The 24,048-nt window shown below is 34.1% G+C and overlaps 1 protein-coding gene across 1 annotated transcript in view; it reads left to right on the top strand.

Moving 5' to 3' along the window:
• The window catches only part of LOC128989415 (uncharacterized), a 123,265-nt gene that overhangs the window by 43,225 nt on the left and 55,992 nt on the right, over positions 1-24,048 (top strand). Inside the window, exons 3-4 of the mRNA XM_054411306.1 lie at positions 780-851; positions 9,873-9,906. Coding sequence (XP_054267281.1) covers positions 780-851; positions 9,873-9,906 — 106 coding nt within the window. The remainder of the gene's footprint in view (positions 1-779; positions 852-9,872; positions 9,907-24,048) is intronic.

Below are 24,048 nucleotides of genomic sequence, written 5' to 3'. Positions count from 1 at the left end.
AATGGCGGCGAGGCAGGTGAAACTGCATGGCGGTGGAAGTTGCCATTATAACGCTTAGTAAAAATTATTATCTTGTCAGATATTACTACACGTTGCAATTTGATGCACTATATTTATTCAAAATGCGGGTGGAATTTAGTAATAAAATAATGCAGTGAATTTCCGTATGTTATCCATCAGTTTCAACTGTATTATTTTTCGTGTTAAAAAAGTAAATTGTATTGCACCCCTTTGTCCAAAAAATATAGCATATAAATCATACAGTAATTATATTTTAAAAATATACGAATCAATGTACAGTATTTATGCCACTCGTTGTCGTTTTAAATAAAGACGGGATTAGCGGAGTCACGATAAATATGCTAAGAGTGCTCTACTTGGGGAATGCTTTGTGCAATTTTTTCAAATACATTTTCTTATGGTTTTGTTAGCTTTTATGGCAGATTTACATGGAAGAATATAAATCGTTTGTTAAGAAAAATATGGGCGTTGACAATACATGTATATAGTAAATGGGAAGGGAAAGTTACGGAGTCCCCTCAAATTTATCCGAATATGTCGGGCATAGAATCCGTCTCGTAAATTTATACAACGACAAAGTGATTCTGTCCGGGCGGAAGTAAAGTGTAAACAATCCACATTGTATGACACTACTTATACAATGATGAGTAAAAATTGTAAAAATTCAACAATAAAATAAATTAAATATAGCTATCCAAATAATTGTCTTAAATTTGTCTTGCAGAAACGATTAATTAACACCTTTTGTGGTTTTGCAGCAATGTGGACCCCACGCCAAGGACATGGATTACTCCTGGGGAAGACAGTCCATGGCCAAACAAGGATACGAGGTAAGGACTAGGACATCCTGCGTCCAACAATAGTACAATACTATTGTTTCTATGAACAAGTAGCCAATAGCACATACTGATAAAGAACGTAACAAACAACCAATCCAAAGTTAAAACATTGGGTGGTTTTCTAAGTTTAAATATTTTTAAAGGATTTCAACTTATTGTCAGGCCTGTGTTTTCACTAAAACATATGTTCTTGAAGGTCAAGGATGGTAATACTATTTTATGACATCCAATGTATACCAGTATTTACTAGCAGTCTAAATAAAAAAGTGTGTATTCTAAATAACTGGTTTTCAATCTATGATAACTATGCGGGTGTTTAAAATAAATATCTGGAAATCGAGGTTAACGTAAATGTGATCGTTGATGTAAATAATAAAAACTTTTAACAACTGAATCAAGGTAAATTTAGTCGTGTCCTCGAATTTGGAAAAAGTCCAGTTAGAAATTAAGTTATTCTATTCAAACGATGTTTAGCATTGGACAAAACCTAATAATAAAAAATTTAATTAAATTCCTTAAACCCAACGAAAAGTAATGGTACCATTACACGTTATACTGGCATTATTACCCACTAACTTACATGGTAGGGTATTATAAACCCATACTTTTACCAATTTTACATCCGCAAATTATCTTGTTCAGCGGTTTTTGAGTTTATAAAATTAATAAACCGATGTCCACAACCGGACCCAGCTTGACCTTGGACAGCTGATTATCATCAAACTCAAAATTGGACGAGATTGTTTATTCAAATTGTATAATTGTATAATTATTCCATGGCAGACTTTCACGTGCTTTGCATATCATTAGCCATATCTCGCTAGTCGCTCCTCGTTCTGATAACTCTGGTTTATTTTGCCTGCTTTTCGTAACTTTCAGGAGATTAGCTAGGACTACTTTTAAGTGATGTGTTCAATTTGGATTCGAATCTGTGTATGTTGTCCCAGTGAGCTTTTAAAATCACCCTACTATTGATAGTATCGGATTTTAGTTACTGCAATTACCGAAATCCTTACTGGTTGGTTTTTAGTCTATAAATATAAAACGGTCATTGATAAAACATTTTGTAAATATTTAACACTTTTACTTCTTCAACCTTTTACTAACAAACTAAAAATAAAATTGTCGTACAAAATATGAATTTTTGATCCGTAAAAACTAAAAACAAGAATAACAAAGTAGGAATAATTTGGAAATTAAAACTTACTTAGGGATGACATACGATATAGTTAGAGTGAAATGTAGTTAGTTATTATTGGTCAAAAATGTTCTGTAAATGTCAAATGAAGTTGTTCTCCTAATAATGGAGTTTTAGAAAAATAAGTGAAAATATACAATTTGTGTACAGCAATAAACAGTAATGTGCTGATTGCATAGATACCTACTCCTCCCCTCTAAGAATCATTCGTAAATCAAAGGCAAAATGCGACATTGCAAAAACGTATCAAGTTATACAGTATACTGTTACAGCTGATATTCAGAACCTATAAATGTGGACAGATGATAACAGATAATCTACAATAACCGACAATCTATGCAGCACCACTATCACATGCTACAGACTTGTCTACAATCTAGCATTGACAATGACTTGTACTACAAGACACTGCATATCTACTCGTACTTGTCCCATGTTCTACCCTCATACAGTATGCCACTGCATTGTAGCGACCAGCGATCCCTTTTGAATAATAATTGCCACGCTCTTTCTCTTGTCTGTGTATTTATATCACAGGTATCTAGTTTAAGTTTCTTGCAACTTTAGTAATACTTTCGAGTAATCCTCGCTTTTTATTCCGCAATCGATTTAGTCGTAGTAGAGATGCCAAATTGCGATTCCAGTGGTGATAGTTTGAATTTTCTGAGTACCTGAGTAACTATCAGCAGGATAGTTTCTGGGTCGTTTTAGGTTTGGACCCAAAAGACATTTGTCATTGGTCAATGAATTAATAATGCTATCTAACAAATATGTTGACGTGTAAACGTTTAATTATAACAGGGCCAGGGTTTGGACCGTTCCCTTTCAAAAGCGTAAACAATTCCATTGGCGTAGATAACAAAAACTGTTAAGTATAAACTATATATTTTGGAATTGGAATATTCATTTACTACGATCGTGTACCTAATTGTAAATTACACAACTGTACAACCAATTTTTAAAGAATATTTTTCTGAATAGTTTATTTTTCTGTCTCAATTTCACTAAATGTTAATTCAATAACTAAAAAATCGTAGACTGTCAAATGAATTACAAAAATCTCAACCGGGATGAAACGGTGTACTATTTTATAGCGGAATGTCCCATTATTTTGATGTCCTGTCGATTTTATTTTTGATTAATTTTTGATTATTTTTGATTATTCTCTTCTTCTATGTGTATATATTTGGTAGTAGAAATCAGTTTGGTGTGATTCATGGACTCTTTTAAAGTGTTTTAAATTAGTAAAAGTCATTATGTCAACCACAAAACAGACGGTCTTTGCATTGTTCTTTGCGTGTATGTGAAAACACTGTATCATTGTTATTTTATTTCAATAAAACACTTTTACATCTTATCTTCTTCTTCTTCAAATGAATTACAAGCAACCGTTCGAGGAAGTAAACAGGAAAAATTAGTTACAAAACAACAAAGCACACCAAACTATTCAACCACTATTTCAGACCAGTTACATGACAACCCGAAAATCAGAGACCATAACCCAGACAAGGCGGTTCAACTACGACTGCGGTCTGTCTGTGGTCTGTTTGATGACCTTGCAACGTCCTTGGGTCCGAACTGGTTCCTACCACCTGATAACTGGTGCACAGATTGCATCATTATACATCATAATGGTCGATTTATTGCCGTGATTTATTTTAGAACACTTTGTATAAGACAGGAAATGAGGTGGGATGGTCGTAAAGCTAATGTAGGAAGTATTGAAGAGGTTGTAGGATTAGGGACAAATAAGTATTTTTTATGGATACAAGTATTCTGCGAAAGGTGTTTTGGAAGCTGAGTGGATTTAACGTTTTCCTACTAATCATAGAATAACCTCATTGATCGTAAAGGTAGTAGTTCTAAATAGACAAAAACTATACACAACTATTTGTCTTCAAGGTTATGATTTAAACCAATAATCAACTAGTTTGTCAGCTAATTAAGTCAGTAACTAAATTACACAAGGGATCACCAATGCCACACGACTAGTGAGACACTATTTATTTTGTCTTTCCATTTATTCTCAGCTTGTACAAATCATAAAATTGATTGGCAGATACATCTTTCTTTTACTTTTACCTCAGAATATGGTGTTTTACTTTGCCAATTAACTGAGTCAGTAATTTTCAAGTGAAAATAATACAACAATGAAAACAGCTAATTCAATTTGTAACATTGATTATATGGTAGCTTAAAAGACTTTCGTTACCGTAACTAAATTAAAACGTTGTTAGTAAAAATGTTTAAATTTATTTTAAACATTAACTAGGATTAAAATACCTTACTGTAATAGTGTTGGACAAAGGTTAATATGTATATGGAGCAATAGGTGTACTGGTTATTTCGGTATTTGATTGACTCAGCTGTAGCTCAAACAACTTTTCCTTTCAACCTACAACTATTGTTGATAATGCTGACACAAAACAAAAAATACTTACTTTTATTGATAAATAAGTTGATATATAAATACTACAAATTGTACACAAAATATTTGAAACGAAAAATAAATAGATATAAAAAATTACTTTCGTGAAATTCAAACTTATGTAAAGATAATTTAGGTTGTATTGAAAGTAACCACTAAGATAAAATTTTCTAAATGATAAAAATAATCCCATGCATTCTAAAATTTCGTTATAAAAGCCTAAAAAATCCTGGAAAAAAGAGTATTTGGAAAAAAATATATTTTCAAAATTAGTTTTAGATCCTATGTTTTTAGGTCATCCGTAATTTTATATGAGGGACGGACCTTTTTGTAGAACTATGAATTGGAAAATTATATGTTATAATATTTTACTATAGAATTAATTTAAATACACTATGGGCTACTTTAACATAACTAAGGGAATCTAGATTCACAAAATTACTTGTATAAATGTCACTTCTTTCTCATCAAATTTTAACAAAAATTAATTATAATTTTAAGTTAAAAAAAAAATAAAAACCTTAAAACTAACATTCAACCAAAGACATGCTTTTACAAACCTCAGTAGCTAAAGACATTTCTCGTTGCACCATAACCATTAACCTGCTGTTGAGAGTCGTAATTTCTGGTAGAATTACTGTCTAATAACGGGTAACAGAACTAGTCAGCTACTTGACAAGTCGACCGACGTAGTCGATTGGAATTCTGCGTGTTGGTAATCACTTAATCTTGCACACGTTCTAAAAACCACACTAGCTTTTGACCCATGTGTGTAGACCTTGACCAAACATGATTTCTTTGTGTGCTCAGTAAGTAAGGTGGAAAGAAACATACAAGCACGTTAAATCATAGTTTGTTGTGTACGAGGGTTAATTGCCTAAACTATGCGTTTAACAAATAATAGTGGTCTCAAACTTCAATGTAACGGTTACCTATTTCTTCAGTTCACGATCGTAGTATCCCATAAGTACAAACTCTTTTAAGCTTGTACACATTTTATACACATTGAACGTCTTAACTAAGGAAAAGATAAATTTATATTTGTTGAAACACACATTACAAATTATTTTAAAAGTTTCGACTTATTTAACAGTTTTATAATCTAAATATTAATATTCAAGCATGTTTCTTAAAAATATTTTTTCTCAGCTCCTTCGCATCGCAAAGAAAATCTGTTTTCATGTCGATTTGCAAAATTCCTTCATAAATTAAAATACGTTCAAAAATAAGCACTAAAATGAATTTAAAATTTAGAAATTATCATGGGCCTTATGGGTTGCCATGCTGGTGACGAAATAACAACGAAATACAAAGAGAAAATCAAAACATAAATATAAGAAATTCCAATCACATGTTTTATTTACAGCTTGGGGTGAAAAAAGAGAAGTCTGTACAATACATATTTTTGGACGAGTTTTCTACCACTGAACTGCCTCTAGTTTTAATAAAAACACATCGAAACATAAATGTAAAATTTGAAATATTTTTGATATTAAAGTAGGATTAGAACGGTGGTCCTGTAATACACATAACTTACCAAATATATTGTACTATTGTAAACGTCTAGTTAGCCTGTTTAGTTAGAACTCTGGATTCCTGATAAATTTTAAACATTTTGTTTAATACCGGTACTTTAATATTTTTGGTGAAATGGCGACCATACAAAGTAAGTGTTTTAAGCTAAGTATGAATGGAGATGAGTTTAGGATGAGTCGCGCGATCTTGTAGTCTTGGTCTAAAGGCGGTGACACACTATCGATCTTTTCCCCGATCAAGACCCCGAACCGAGCAGGGAGAAGGGAGAAGGGAGATAAATATCAGCAAAATTTTACTCCGAACATTTCCCCGAACATGACCAAGACAAGACGAATTCTACCGAGCGCGGCAAAAGGAAGTTTGGAGAGAGATAGAGAGTGTGTGCGAGTGAGAGCGCGGAGGTTTCTATAACAAAAAGTTTCTATAACATAAAAATTATTGTTAAAAGTCGCATTTTGAAAACTTGTCGCAAAAATAAAATATTCTAGAAAGGATGCTTGGTTATATCTATTGATTTCTATTGGTTTTATTCATTGAAATAACGTTACAGAATGATCATTTTAATTGCCTTTAATAATATAAATGTTTATATTATTTTTGAAAGAATTTAAGTCAACATCAATTACTTAATTCAACCTTAATATTAATGATATAATTGATTTGACGGTTTCTACACTTTCAACCTTGACCAAACAAACCACAAACATTACATCTTAAATGATTATAATATATAACGGAAACATATTACCCAACATTTATTTATTTTACCAATTAAAGAGTTTAATTGCTATATTAAATCAGAACTATCAATGCTAGCGCAGGCGGCCGCTCGGTGCGGCGCTCGCGACGATGTACGGGGCAAAAATGTACCGTGACACACTATCGTACATCGGACCGTACATCGGACCGATCTTTTCTTTGATCTTTCGCCAAAAAACCGCCTCCAGAGCGCTCGTCTCCCTGCTCGGCCTGATGTCTTGTTCGGCGTCTTGATCGGTGTACGGACCCGTGACACACTATCGAACATCCTCCCTTCGACCTCCCTTCTCCCTTCTCCCTGCTCGGTTCGGGGTCTTGTTCGGGGAAAAGATCGATAGTGTGTCACCGTCACTATAGTAATTAGTCAACTAATTAGTAATTAGTCACTATAGTCAATAGTAATTAATAAACTATGCTATATCAAGTTTAATCAGTCTCATAACTCTATTAACAGTTTTACCAATCCACTTTAATTATTAACAAAACCTCGAAAGTTTATTACACAATTTGGATATTTTAGTGTAACATTAAACATGGATAAACACTACTATTCATCCATTAGGGATTTTAATGTTAATAGATCACTTTATTAGGCAGTAACGTTTATCAGTTGGTTCGATCTATTGGACTTGTTATCCAGGTAGATATATCAATGCAGTATGGCTCTGTCAGATTTATAGAGCAGGCTTTAAACAGCTTTTGCCACCTTGACCTGATTGAGACATTTACTGGCTACCTCGCATTTTGTCCGCGAATTCAATACGTATAAATTTGCAGGTATAGAGAAAAGTAATACATAATTTTTTCTTAAAATCGTGTAAGTATTAATAAAACTATTCATTGGTTAAGTTAAGCCGAAATAAAACAAACCAGAATACAGTAACCTGATTTTAATAAGGCAACAAATTGAAAGAATAACAAAAAAAGTACAGCTGAGGCATTTTTAACATAAGGTATAAGGAAAGTTCCCTTTAGAAAAGAAAGACGACCTTAAAGGGCAATTTATGAAATAATGGATAGTTTTGCACAATGTTTCTCGTCATGATGGACATTTTAAGTATATAGTTTATGGGGGTGTGACTTTTAGTTTTCTCGTGTTCTGCTTGGAATTTTGAAAGGTTATAGAGTAATAATTCAGTAGTTCAAATCCATTCAGAGATGAGTGTATTTATTTCATTAATATTTGAAAACTTACAATATGGAGGTAAATTGAATTTTAACTGACATTCCCTGAATGCACTACTTTAAAAAACTTAGTCAAAGCAACATTCTCTAAATTTAATAGTAATCAAACATCACCAAGATATAACCCTAGAGGATATTAACGCTAAATGGTATTAGAAGTATGAAAAGTGTTAGAGCTAATGGTATTTTAATGGAGTTTTACGCATGTATTTCATAGTTCTTAAATAAAATGCAGATTGAATACTTGGAGGGTTGGGGGCAGGTGTTGTAGTATGTAAAAAACAAATTTAATCACTAAGTTTATGATTACCAAAATAATTCATCTTCTCTTCAGAATATTGATTAGTCAAGTAAGACTAAACTTGTAAAATTTAATATCCCCTATAAATAGTAGGATGTGTTTTACTATAATCTTACTCCTAAATGCATACTAAATAACTATTGTTGTAGTTTAAGTTCAAATCCATATATAAATCCCAAAGTACCCATGAACTTTTGAAAAAAACTACAAATCACCCCCCATAAACCATATACCTAAAATGTTCGTCATGACGAGAATCCTTGCGCAAAACTATCCATTATTTCATAAATTGCCCTTTAAGATCGTAATTCCTTTCTAAAGAGAACTTTCCATATAGGTAGCTAATATAAAAAATACCTCAGCTGTACTTATGTCTTTGTAATTCTTTCAACTTATTAAAATCAGGTGTGATTATTTGTTTGTGTTACTGTATTCTGGTTTGTTTATTTCAGCTTAAATCAACCAATCAATAATTTTATTATTACTTATGAAGTCAAACGGGGTTAAGTCCAGTCAAACAGCTAGTCAAATATAATCACAAATATTTTGATAACTAGTGTCATTTTAAATTTTCCCTTTATTCTAAATCACACTCAAGACATGCAATAAAGAATCATAACTAGAGAGTGTAACATTGAGTTTTGGAAGATTTATATTTGTTTGCTCCCTGTTTGTCATAGCATCCTACACATTCTACTGACCTAGACCGAGATTTTGCTCATCTCCTTTTGTATTCTGACTAGGACATAATGTGGACACAATATGCGTAGGTTTAGGAGAGTTTACATGTGATCAAATGTTAAAGTATATATAAAATAAAGTAATAGCAGTGAAATTTTTCAATTTATAAAGTGCGTATTTTGTTGAATTTATTTAGTTTCTATTTTCTATAATCTATTTTCTAATTCTGAGTATTGTATTTGATTTCTTTCATAAAAATAATATAATCATCCTTACGGTCATTCCTGTATTTAAAGTTGTACGTATTCCTTTTTTATCAACCATATTATGATCGTGTATAATTACATGAATACACATAATGAGCTACTCGATTGGCAATATGACTTTTCAATTTATTCATTGTTGTTTTATAAGCTACCTTTAGTTCCACTTAGCATGCAATGATTCGAACTTCAACTAATCAGCTGTTCAGGCCAATTTAATTGTTGAGTGGCACAATTAGTGTTTGGTACAATGCTTCGTTACATCAATGTCAGTGGCAATGAGAGGTTATAAATGAAAACATAACCTCTCTTAGAAGTTATGATTAGTGGTTTTTAGTAATGAAAGCACTGTCGTAGGTAAAGTAGTGTACGCAACTCGCGTAAATAGTGTTAACGACACTCGTAGAAGTTTTTAAGGCACTCGCCAAGACTCGTACCTTAAATTTTCTACCTGTTTCGTTAACACTATCTTTACGCAATCGTTGTGTAAACTACTATAAGACTATTTTATTGTATCATAACATAACACAAACCTGTACAGTATTATTATGGAGTTTTTGCCATTACCTATTGCAATTATGTCCACTTTGTATTTACTAAGAGTCGCTGAAAAATAGATTATTTCCGATTGTTTTAATAACGTACTTTTGTTTCTTTGCAGGCGAAGATGTCGACGGACCAACAAACGAACCATGGTACGTGTACAGGTAGGCTTAGACTAGTAAGATACAATGCATGAACACTGAGAATCGTTTTGAATGTTGGTAATTAATAAAGATCAGGTTATCAACTACTCTAGTGAATAAGCAAGTGTTAATAATAAGTTACTTGCCACATTGTATTCTGTTAAACAGGTATAGTCCGTATAAAAATAGAGTCAACTTGAATAATGTACCGTACTTGGTTAGGTTACATGTTGCAATATTACAATATATTGAACATTGTATCGGAAATTGAATAATATATCGAAAAAATATAAAACTAAGTAAGGTTTACTTAAAAAAATAATTTCAGGGTACAATCTTGAGGTAAATATGACTTAATATTACACTTTGTGTGTACGTGTTTTTTCTCTCATTTTTTTAGAAGGCTGAATGGCATTCTTTTACAACAGGTGATTTCATGATTTCACATATTTGTCTGTGATTGTCTAATGCCTTGACACTCGCCTCCGTGTCGACTGATGACGTAACGGAGTGAAAATTGTCACTCAAAAGTAGTTTTTCCAGTTTGAGCGCGCAGACTGTGGCGATGGACTGGGGAATCGTCAAATTGTACGTTCAACTCCATTACATTTAGTAAAAAAACCGAATTCAACGATACAGTAACACTGGTTTTAACAAGATGAAAATTGATTTATTATCGAAAAATGTAGTGTATCTTTTTTTATTGGATTGCTAACTATAATAGTAATGAATTATTCGTTCAATATTTATTATTTGAATATTTGAATTTTTAGTTGTGTTTTGAAATTACTGTACTACAAACTACACACAGGAATCTTTAGTAAAAAATCTATTCAAAAATCTACCACCTTTCAAGCGTGCCTGGGCAGGAAATCCATTTGAAACGAATTTTGAATAGTAAAAACAAAAAAATGTTATAGGCGGTTGTGTAATTAGAGTTTAGCATTTGATCACTTGAATACTATATAGTGGAACCTTGATAAGAAGACCCTCGATAACAAGTAGCCCTTGATAACAAGTGTAATTTTCAAATCCCCTTAAAATTATTTTACCCCTAATCACATGTTATTACAAACCTCGATATGAAGTCAACCTTAAAAACAAGTCTTGTTTTACAATCCCCATGAGACTCTTGTTATCAAGGTTATACTGTAACATCAAGCGACACAAAGATTTATCCCAATACAGTTTGAACAGTTTATAGTTTACTTCATTGCTGCTACAGTATAGACCGGCCCAGCCAACAGTGGCCAGCTACGTCCGGCCCCCCGGCACGCTGTGTAAATAAGCTAACATTAACATATTTTAAGATAATTAATCAGATAATAACTCAGCTTCCGTATCTACGGCTGACTGCTTCCGGGCTGTGATACTGATACTGCAACTAATGCAGTATAATGCTGTTATAATTTTACACTCCAACTGCTGGTGATGTTATCATGTCATCTGTAACTATATGTGTTGTAGTTATCTGTTTTTGAATGTTACTGCTGCTATTGATGCTGATATTATGTTATACTAGCTGTTACCGACGGGCCTCCCCCTGTTTGACAAAACTATTGATTGTTTAAATTAAGCTGAAATAACAAAACAGAATACAGGAATAAAGACAAATAATCACACCTGATTTAAATAAGGTAATAAATTGAAAGAATAACTAACAAATAAGTACATCTGAGGTATTTTTTACATTAGGTATGTGAAAAGATCCATGTAGAAAGGAATTACAACGTTAAAGGGAAATTTATTAAATAATGGATAGTTTTTCGCAAGGTTTCTCGTCATGACGAATATTTTTTTAAGTATGTATATGGTTTATGGGGGTATGACTTTTTTAGTTTTCTTAAGAGTTCATGGGTACTTTGGGATTTATATATGGGTTTAATAAAGCTTTAAACTACAATTTTTACTTTACTATAAATCTCTAGTTGATTTGGATTGTCTAAAAATGGGCTAACTGTCGTTTATCAGTTGGCTTTTGATTGTATGGATTATATTTGAGCCGTCACATCTTATTAATGCGTAAATGAGTCAGGGGGTTCAATTCATAAAGAGTCAGCTGATATGAGTCTGTGACAAATCTATTACCATCATCATAATCTCATATGTTATGCACTCATCCTTCAGTGTAACCTCGAAATACACACTATAATGTGTCAGCATCGTACTAAACTGAATTTAACTTGTCTATGTTTTGTGATAAGAATATTTTAAAATTAACAAACTGTATATGTACATTTAGTTTACTTACATGAACAGGTATTTTAAGCAGTGAAGCTCTTGTAGAAAGTAGTAACTATTTATCATACGCCGGTCTTCCCACCTGTCAAATTTGACCGATCTTCACGCCAAGACGGCAACTGGTCGTGGCGGCTTATTCAATGAAGCTGTGTTGTAATTAATATTGATCGAGGAACGAAAATATTGGGACGCTGCCATTAGAAGTCTCATTAGAAGCCCCATTGGCGACCATTAGAATACCTGTTGAGCGGGAGCCCGGTAGGGACCATTTGTTATACTGTAGTCGCCCTCGTGCAGTCAGCTGTTTCGTGGTCAGTTAATCAGCTGTTTGGAAGTTGACGTAATTAACTTGTGGTCATAATTAGTTTGAAGATCAGCTGATGGTTAAGATTTCAGATAGGTAAACTGTAAGACATTATAAGCTAAATTATAATTTGTTTTTTCTGATGAGATAAACGTCACCATATGTTTCGATAAGTTTAAAGTCCTTACAGTACTAAAAGTCCGAATACCGAATTCAAATAAAGACACATATATGCTAAACACTTGAAGTACCTATTTACAACATTATAAAATCCAAAAATCTAAAATACCTAAAAATCAATAGATTGACTATACGATTCCCAGGCTCGAAATTACTTCTAACAATCGTTTTTTCAGATTGCAATATTTGTTTATAAAATTATAAATCTAGGAATGTTTAAACATTTTGCTAGGCATTTTTAACACAAATGAACAACCAACATTATCAACGCAATGTTTAATTTCCACACGAAAACGTTTAAGTATCGAACGACGTTCCAAGTCTGCCCGGCATACCTTCCTAAACACTATTCCGAAATAACACACTTTGCGTACCGAAATGAGCAGTTTGTCCTAAATTAGACCTTTTAAAATTATTTGCTACGATCGCAGCAACAGGATCGGCCATTCATCAAAGTAATAACACACTCGGACAACGCGCTGCCTGCCTGGCTATTACCTTCATATCAACAAGATCTCACCAATAATATTCACTGAAATATATCAGACCATCTCTAGAGCGTAAGTGGCTGATTTATAGCTTTATAAATTCAAATTGACCCAAGTCAACGTTAGTAATTTTAAGGCAGATCGCAGGGAAGCAGATTTCGGTGTTATCAATCTAACACTGTGTTTGGTTCAATTAAGTTTGAGGATTGCGTAAAAATCCCTATCTTATACGTAGTGATTTTCCTTCAATGAATCTATGTTTATTGACAATCGTTTTTATGAATTCCCGGCATCATCACAGCTGACTCCCACGGTGTGAGCGATTGACAGGCAGAAAGAAAAGTTGAATAACAACTTTATAAAGCATGTAAAGTCGTCTGCATAAATATATAATTGAAATGTGAAGCAATTATAACAAAAAACTAACAACTTTTGACACACCAAGAGTAAAAATGGAAACCCCCAATTTTCAGGGGCCACAAGTCAACAAATGTACACCTATCGCTGGTAGTAAACTTTGATTTAAATGTTTCGTAACGCACCTTACTTACAACACTTTACTCCATTTTGTGGCACTATTGCATATGCTGCTATGAGGGAGTTCATGCATAGTTAAACCTTACGTTGGCCTTTCCATTTAGTATATTTACTACAATATATGTAAAAGAAATATCTAGACCCATTGCTAACTAATATTACCAATAACAAAGAAATTAACTTAGCCAACCACCCCATTTACGTATTGCTAATTATCACGAACAGTTACAATTGCATTGACATTAACATAGCCATTTACAGTGCCATTTATACTGGCCACGCGTCCACATGAAGGATAGCCTCTTCGACCCCGCATGATCTAATGGCCAGTGCGGTCGGCAGCCATTATCTACCAATTACCTTGTACTCCTCTGACAGCACTATTTATAAACTCGGTATGATGTACTACCACCGCGATATAGTTGTCAATCACCCTTCAAGTCAGCAGCAGGCCCCACATTCTCACTTCAGACTACTGCACGAAATTCACACTTAAACGTTACCGAGTCTCTCTTGCATCGGGGTTGGAACTAGTTGTAAAGGTGAAGTTTGTAAGGTGCTTCTGTGAGAATACAGTGTAGCAATTATTATGATCAGTGATATTATGAAATCAAAATGATAATTTTACAGCGTAGATTTTATTATCTATGACTTATTTAGTGGTTAGATATCCGGAGTAAAATCCACCCAACATTTTGATGGGATGCTAAGTCTAAAGTTGGGTTAATAGTCAGAGTGCTGTACTTATTTCCTAAGGATCCACGTTCATATCCTGCCAATCAACAATATGATGTAACTCTGTAATAATTTCGTTTTTTTGTGGCTCGGAGGATAAGCTGTTTTTTTCCTACGTCAATGACATTTTTTTTGTAAATTTTGTTGGACAATGAGTCCAGGAAACAGAACAGAATGAGCGAGGATACCATTCTTTGCCAAAAACAAAAAAGAAACAGAAGCCACACTATTATTGTTATTGGCTCCATGATTCCTTCATTAGGATCCCAGCTCAAGCTTTACAAAGTCATCTATTTAGTCTCATCTATTTATAATAACACAACTTAGTCCTTTTTATATAACTTGGCTGTCTTTATACACATACCACGATAACGTAAACACACAATATGTTTAAACGAGTTTGCTGTCTTTAACCTACTTACAATTGAAATCAATAATTAGGTTTTATAAAGTTTGAAGTAGAAAAACTTTGTATCTTGGGTTTTGATTAGGTTAACTGAAAATCATTTAAACGAAACAATTTATTTGTATCAATCAATTTGTATTTTTGTCCTCTTTATATTTTAGTTGTAATACCTAGGCAGCTAATTATAGCATTTTCACCCATGAATATTATTGTATTTTATATTGTAACTGTAAGCATATTGGAAAGGAATATCCTACACTACACTTTTGTTTTAGTTTTATACTTGAGCTAGCCCTGTGGTAGAAAACTCGACCAAAAGTATTTATTGCGCAAACGTGAGGTTGCTGTAAATAGAACATGTGATAGGAATTTCTTTAATTTGTTTTGATTTTCTGTTTATATTTTGTTGTTATTTCGTCACCAGCATGGCAACCCATAAGGCCCATGTAAAATCTTTTTTTATTTTTTATTAATTTGTTGTGCTTATTTTTTTCCTATTTTATTTTATACTGTAAAGGGATTCTGCACATCTACAGGTAAATATCGTTCTAACAGTATGCCTAGATTTTCCCTGCGATGCACAGTAGGTAAGAAAAAAGGTTTTCAAGAAACCTGCTTGTCAATTAATACATAGAATTAGCCCATGTTAAATCTCCATAAGAAAAGTTTAATTTAAATCTTTGACCGAATTAACAAAAATATTTTCAAAATACAAATAACACCTGCACATATAGGACCGATGACCTTTCTTTTTGTACAACTCACGTGTAATTTGGTCCAGTAGTATGGTCAGGATAGCTTTAACTCAGCTTTGCAAAAGTTTTTTAAATATATATGATGAACATGGTTGTATACTCTCGTCTTTCTCATACAAACCTAATTTCAAAATAGGTATCCTAAAGTATCAACATTTTAAAACAAAATCCCAGCAATAAGAAGATATTTATATTCTAAATCCCTCTCTCATATCCGTAATATATCCGATATATTGAGGATTTCTTCTCGAGTTTTCTTACATTGGGTTCGCGGAGAAATCCATTAAAACGTTACGAAGTATTCAACAATGGTTGCCTAGCAACGCTCAGTTTATGTGCGATATAAAATGTGCAAGCTAGGAGGTGCTTCTTATTGATTCCCTTATTTTCCTCGTAATATTATATATAAATCGTACAATATAAAGCTCACTATTACATTTCACAATGGTTTGTTTGTAGATAGAACTCTTTAAGTAATTTTCATAAAACCTAGTTTGTATTATGATACATTAAATTGGCCTTCACATACACTGTCAGAAACTTGCTTAAAGAGATATAAAAAGCATATGAACGAAAGTTATCGATGAAACACCTCTTAAGGTGTTTTAAACTTTTAAAAGGCGTATGCAATTGCTTAATTAAATCAAGCTGACTATTACCATAGCAACGCAATAATATTGGGTAACAACAAACAAAATAAGTGTTCGGAAGTCTTTCTCTCATTTTATTTTCTTATATCTTAATTCTTTCTCGATTTGCTTTAAATAAAAAAATTTCCCTCGCAAACATCAGCCCTTCTCTACAAAAATTCATCCATTGTTGTTGTTGTTGTTGTTTTTTTTTTTAAGAACACGTGTTTCAAAGGAAAACATTCAATGTAATAAAAACAACAATCATGAAATTTACATCTTGAAGTTTACTGAAAATAAATCGAGGTATTAAACAAACAAGAGAAGTATAATGTAAAATTTAAAACTATTTCAAATTAAAACAGTTTTACAAACAAAACCAATGTAATGTATTATGCATGTTAATAACATAATTCCCATATTGATAACATTTGCCATCAAACACGTAGATTATTATAAGAGCCATCTAGTTCCCAGAATAGGTTCAAACAGCATAGCAGAGAGGCCCATCTAGTTCCCAGAGGAGGTTCATAAAGTATATTAGAGAGACCCATCTAGTTCCCAGAAGTGGTCCAGACATCCTAGTAGAGGACCCATCTAGTTCCCAGAAGAGGTCCAGACATCCTAGTAGAGGACCCATCTAGTTCCCAGAAGTGGTCCAGACATCCTAGTAGAGGACCCATCTAGTTCCCAGAAGAGGTCCAGACATCCTAGTAGAGGACCCATCTAGTTCCCAGAAGAGGTCCAGACATCCTAGTAGAGGACCCATCTAGTTCCCAGAAGTGGTCCAGACATCCTAGTAGAGGACCCATCTAGTTCCCAGAAGAGGTCCAGACATCCTAGTAGAGGACCCATCTAGTTCCCAGAAGTGGTCCAGAAGCATAGTAGAGGACCCATCTAATACCCAGAGGAGGTTCAGACATCCTAGTAGAGAGCCATCTAGTTCCCAGAAGAGTTCCAGAAACATAGTAGAGAGCCATCTAGTTCCTAGAGGAGGTTCAGACATCCTAGTAAAGAGCTATCTATTTACCAGAAGAGGTTCAGACATCCTAGTAAAGAGCCATCTATTTCCCAGAAGAGGTCCAGACATCCTAGTAGCTATCTATTTCCCAGAAGAGGTCCAGACATCCTAGTAGAGGACCCATCTAGTTCCCAGAAGAGGTTCAGACATGCTAGTAAAGAGCCATCTATTTACCAGAAGAGGTTCAATCAACCTAGTAAAGAGCTACCTATTTCCCAGAAGAGGTTCAGACATCCTAGTAAAGAGCCATCTATTTCCCAGAAGAGGTCCAGACATCCTAGTAAAGAGCCATCTATTTCCCAGAAGAGGTCCAGACATCCTAGTAAAGAGCCATCTATTTCCCAGAAGAGGTTCAGACATCCTAGTAAAGAGCCATCTATTTCCCAGAAGAGGTCCAGACATCCTAGTAAAGAGCTATCTATTTCCCAGAAGAGGTTCAGACATGCTAGTAAAGAGCCATATATTTCCCAGAAGAGGTTCAGACATCCTAGTAGAGAGCCATCTAGCTGCCAGAAGAGGTTCAGATAGTGATAGCATAATAGAGGGGCTCATCTATTTCCCAGAAGAGGTTCAGTATCCCAGTAGAGAACCCCATCTAGTTCCCAGAAGAAGTTCAGATAGTGATAGTATAGTAGAAGGGTCCATCTAGTTCCAGAGGAAGTTCAGACATCCTAGTAGAGAGCCATCTAGTTCCCAGAAGAGGTTCAGACAGCATAGTAGAGAGCCATATAGGTCCCAGAAGAGGTTCAGACAGCATAGTAGAGAGCCATCTAGTTCCCAGAGGAGGTTCATATGGTATATTAGAGAGACCCATCTAGTTCCCAGAAGAGGTCCAGACATCCAAGTAGAGAGACCCATCTAGTTCCCAGAAGACGTCCAGACATCCAAGTAGAGAGGCCCATCTAGTTCCCAGAAGAGGTTCTGACAGCATAGTAGAGAGCCATCTAGTTCCCAGAAGAGGTTCAGACAACTCAGATAGGATCATCTGGTTCTCTGGATGTTTATATAGCCTAGTAAGACCCATCTAGTACCCAGATGATGTCTGGAAACCACAGTAGAAGGACCTATTTAGTTCCCAGAGGTCCAGACCCAGTAGCCCACCCGCCGTCTAGTAAGGCTGATGATGGACTACACAAGCCACTATTTCAATATCAAATTACGCAGCCTTTGGTCGCGCCGCCTCCTCCTGTAGTACCAGACCCGACAATAGCAAATAACTGGTTTGCCGCATTGTTAATCTCCAAGCACCTGTCCTCTTGCCTTTTTCTGTCTTCTACTCCGACTCTAACTAGACTAGCATTGAAACATCAGTAGTGGATTGTATAATGCAAATTTAAATTATTGATGCACATCGGATTAAGTACAAGGTATGGTAGGCGGTACTCAAGATTTAGATGGTTCTGATAGATCATAAAATGATTACAACAAATATTTAATAGCATATTCAAAAAATTCCTTTTTCATATGACAAACTCCAACAAGTCCTTGGATGGTGGATATACATATTACACCATTACGAATAGTTAAACAATTTTAATTACAGTAGGAATATTAGTATATTTCTAAGATCTGTGTTTTATGAAATAAGAATTCCTTATTCAGACCTCTGTGAACATTTTAGAACCAATTATTTATATTATAAGTATTGGTATGGGTTTTAAGAATCAACAAGTATGCCAAACAGTCTATCTTTGTAATATAACTTGATTGTTTTACTCGTTTCCAACGGATATTCTTTTAAGATTGTTTTTCATCAAAGTATGTTGGGTGATTACAATATGAAACAATAAAACTATATACGTTGCATCTATGGTCGATTTGTTACTTTCACTAAGTCTCTATGGTCAGTAACGTTATCTTTAACCTTTTTTTCCTCAGCCTCCTCTTCCTCCACCGCCTCCAACTCCATTCTCCCGTCCTCCCGGCGGATGGACGTCCCAGATCCCATCTTAGATGAAGCCATTATAACGCGTACAGGCGGCAACGGCCGATTATGGAGCATTAATATCGAGTTATTTTGATTTAAGGAGAACATCACGGCTTCCTTCGATTTCGTACTTTCGCAGCCGTTAATTGTTACCCCGAGTATTAGCGGTCTTTGGAATCTAATTTACCGACGGAAGTGTCGCCTTTAAGGAACAAATTGCCGTTAATGCGAGTATATTAAGCCATTATAAATATTTAAACAGGTAGGAAACTTATGACCTTCCCGATTATCGGGAGTTCTGTTAATGCCCCCGCACACTTTGACTTGCAGATTAGATCCTGAGTTTTTTGCGATAGCGAAACGGTTTGCGAGATTATTATATGAAAATAATGATGGTAAGGCTTTGTGGGCAAATGAATTACGTTGTCGGCGAGGATGGTTTAAGGGTGATATTTAGGTGTTTATCATGTAAATAGTGTTTAACAACAGTCGTTTGGATTAAAATTAATTTTACATGATTTTTTGTCGAAATCGTTACTGTTTGTTTGCTTCTAATGACTGGAGACAACGCAAATTATGAATACTAGATGGAACTTATATTGGAACTAATGTGCTTTTGTAATATAGAAAGTTTTATTGAAATGTCTGTGTGCTGTAAATTGGTCCATCCTTGAATTATTCTCTAAAAATCAAATTTTTTCTCAATTGTTTCGAGTTATAAATAACTATAAATCTGAAGTACTTGAAGTTCACCCTTTTATCTTACATAATTAAGTGCCCGTCAAATCTGTTTTCACAACAATCAAGCTTAGAGATGCCGAGTAATTCCTTAGTTACAATTCTGATACGTAGATTTACATTTACATCCCGCGCCGATCAATTAATAATCTAATTGGCCTATTTACAATCCCAGCCGCTGGACCTGTTACCTGTTACAGAAGTTTGCCGCCAGTGGGCGTAGAATCGCGGGAGCAAAATGGCGGCAAACCTATTTGAATTACTGCTTTATTAGAATCCCTCGTTATTTGCGACATTTTACGAGTTCGGCCCACTTTGTATGACCAGCTGACGAGAGTGAGTCATTATTTACCGCCGCCTCTGATGACATTTACAAGCAGAACTTGTAAGTCCCTCATGATCATGATCCCGCATACACTAGTTGTTGAAAATGCCTACCTTTATTATTTATTTGTAATAGTCATACAGATGATATGAATGTTGTTTTTACTATCAGCTGTCTGTTTTGTTGTCCAATATTGTTCCTTGTCATGAAAACATTAATGAGAAATACATTTGATTATTTTATAGTTTAAATTCGTTTTTCGTCGTAGTTTTACTTAGATTATCCCTAAAAACCTCCACTTGGGAGAATAATTCAAGACTAGTGTCACTGCTTAATTGTGTAACTTAGTTGGAACTTTATTTCAAAGGATATTGAGCTACAAAATTGATTCCGAACTCGTGGTCTCTGCTTAGAAAGATGTGAATGTCATTTATGTGCCTTGATTTTAAATCTTAAAGAGCTATGAGTTGAATTAGAGTCCAAATTGATTAGAGTTATGGTCTTTATTTCGTTAAATTTTTGTATTATTGTGAAGTGACGTAATAAAGATGCCCTGAGCACGTATTTATCACCCCCCCCCCCCCCCACTCTTGTATACAGTAACACTTGTGCCTTCGTTCAACAATGTATTATAATTAGTTCGTAATGATGTATTAACATATAATAATGGTATTACATTTCGGTAATCAACAATTTGGAAGATAAACCACAGAGAAGTTAAACACAACGATGCTCTCTAAAAGCAATGTTGTATTTGTCTCTTAATATTTTCCATTGACCTCTAAATCTTGTTGAACAACAAATGATTTACCGCAGTACTGTTTAACGTGGTAAAAACTTTTAATTTTTTGAGCGACCCGAAGTTCTATTGTCATTTGGCTGAGCAACAGGGGATGAATTGATTTTTATGTTAGATTATCAATATATTACACCTATGTATGTAATGCATTAGTACAAAACATTTCAAGAACTATTAAATTTTGGTTGATCATTTGTCGCGTACATTATTGACCAATGATGATTATTGAATCCGAATTACCCTCTGAATTTAAGCAAATACAATTTCCTTTGTGCCTTGCTTTCACAATCACCATTATAAGGCACTAGGGCAATCCCTGACTATCGTAGGTTTAAATTTTGAAAATGCGTGCTTTTCAAACAGACAGCTTTATGTTGCGTGCTCACATGGTGGTAGGTACGCCTAAAAACTTATATATTTATACAACTATTAAAAAAAAAACATTGTTTATCCACTAGCAATTAAGTAAAATTTTCTATTTTTAATTTTTTGTATACACCTTTATTATTCATCGTAAAGAACAAATTACCATTTAAAATAATAGTTGTTCAGCGCGTTGGGTAACTGCTAGTTATCATATTTATTCCAATTTCAAAAACCTCTCAAATTTTAGTTTCAAAACTTCGCTACCGAGTGCAGTTTTCCAGTTAATTAACGGGACAGATCAATTGGAACAAGTGTGTAAGCCAGGTGAGGTATGTGACAGGTGTCGGTTCGAGATTTGACAGTAATAAGACTTCTTTGATGATTTAAACTGCATCGTTACCGGTCTTGCCAGTGTGAAAATTGTTCGATCTGAAATTGGTCCAGTAATATACGGTTGTGGACATGTAGATCATGCAAGGGATATCGCTGGTTTGTCGTTAGTATAGGAACCCTGTACAAGGCTGTGTAAATGGAGGTTGGACTTGACAGTTGAGAAGTTGTTAAATGTCAAAATCAAATCAAATCATATCATAATCTGTTTTATTTTAAACATTTCTTAAGATATATATACATAAGAAATACGAAAGAATAGTCCCACATAGGCCGTACAAGACTCATGCGCCGGGCGAGCTCTATTACAAAATTTAATTGATATAAAAATAAAACTAAATTAAACAAAATATTATTACAACTAAGCTATAAGACAACTACAGGGACAGTTAATGCTAAGTAATAAGTGGTCAAGTGAATGGAGTGGCAGTTACTAATGTCTGTTATGCGCTAAATAGTGGTTTACTGGTGTATTAATCTCGTTAGGTATTGCATGGCGTGCGATTGTTTTATGTATTTTATTTGATAAATACTAGGATTGAAGGCGTGTATAAAAGATAAATATACTACATAAAAAAAATAATTTATCTTTTTATATGAAGTAGAAACAAGAAGCACTTTACAGTAAAGACCAAAGGTACGTTAGGTTAACGGTAAATATATTAAACCAAAGTCCAGTTTTTTCCTACTTCAAGCAATGGGAAATATTTCTAATTAGAATGTTATGCACAATCAGTTAAAAAGTGTATTTATTAATTGTCAAGTGTGTTTTTTGTGGTTAAAGCTATCTGGTAGAGATCTGGTCGAATAACTATAATAACATATAATAATAAACGAATAACAGCTATTTTTTTATGTAATTTAAAACTTAAAAAATTTACCAATATAAATAAATTACCTTGTACTTCAAAACACTTTAAAACACCTGAAATGGACCATTAAACTTGACAACAAAACCTCCCAGCTCGCTTTAACCGTAATTTCTGTAAATACTCAAAAACATCGACGTGATGACGGAATAAGCAAAGGCACGATTGCAATCTCACGGGGTTTTAGTGAAACAGACGTCTACAATAACTCATCAGTCGCGGACAATGGGCCATAAAGCATCGTGATCAGCTGATCCTATCTGGGAATCATCTGGTAACATTTAGTCAGCTGACCGTGGCGGTGATTCTGGCGGGAGAAGAACCGCGTTCTGGACGGACGGTTGAAACTTGGCAGTACATACTATGTTTGTAGAGGGTTTTTTTAACGTTTTACACGTGTGATAATTAAATAGATTAAATTCTGTGTAAACCCGCAAACAGCAAACATAAAAATACCAATGATTAAAACAATAGGCCTATTTTATTAGTTTTTTAATGTAAGCGCAAAGTATTCAACTGGAGTTACGTGAAACGTTCTTTTACCATCCAAACTACCTTAATCTGGCCAAATTTTCTTCCTATACATAGCTCTCCTTGTCTAAACACATATTAAGATGATATGCGATGAAGGTGGAATTAGGCAGAACATTGTGAATACTTCTTACTAAACTTTATCAAGTTTCCGTAACATCTTAAATATTTTCTTCTATTTTCCTCGTTATTAGTCGAGTTCATCGTTCAGCTCTATTACCCATACATATAACAATATTTATTCAGTAGCCACTTAATAACTCATTGGTAATCATTATTGGTCTACGTGTTTTTAATCTATTAAAGTAATTAATTTATTAATTATTCATTAAAGTCGCCTCGCCCGTGTTTGTGGCCGGGTGGGCTCTTGCTAAACTACGCGTGGTTTGTATGTTGATGAGTTCTCACATCGTAAAGATCTCTCATTAGCAAGTCGTCAACTCTTCTGCTTTGTCCAAGCGAACATGTTCGATATGTTGAATAAATATATGTTAATTCAGTTAAACGTTTCTGATTTGCGCAAGCGAAACTGTTCAATAAGTTGAATAAGTATAAAATTAGCTAAACGTCAACGTTCCTGCATTATGTGTCTTGGTCAATTATTCTTCATTGACATAGCCAAATTGGAATATGTAAAGTCACTATTTCACAGATACTTTAGATTTTAACTTTTCCATTCAATACATGAATTAGTCCACCATACACCGTCGAGGCTACCTGATAATGAATATTAGGCTTGCTTTTTCCCTCAGCATAAATTTAAACAATATTTATCTTTATATTTTAATAGGTTTATCTTTAATGCTATACTTCTTTGGTCACAATTAACAAACGTTTCAGATCGACTTATCATATATTTAGTGCATACATCTCTCTCGTGTTGAAATAGATGAATTGCAAACAGCTTTTC

This window comes from Macrosteles quadrilineatus, unplaced genomic scaffold (assembly GCF_028750875.1).
Source record: "Macrosteles quadrilineatus isolate MER2022 unplaced genomic scaffold, UCM_ALF_1.0 Scaffold_3__2_contigs__length_128488019, whole genome shotgun sequence".
NCBI lineage: Eukaryota > Metazoa > Arthropoda > Insecta > Hemiptera > Cicadellidae > Macrosteles > Macrosteles quadrilineatus.
This window is presented reverse-complemented; position numbering and strand designations above follow the sequence as displayed.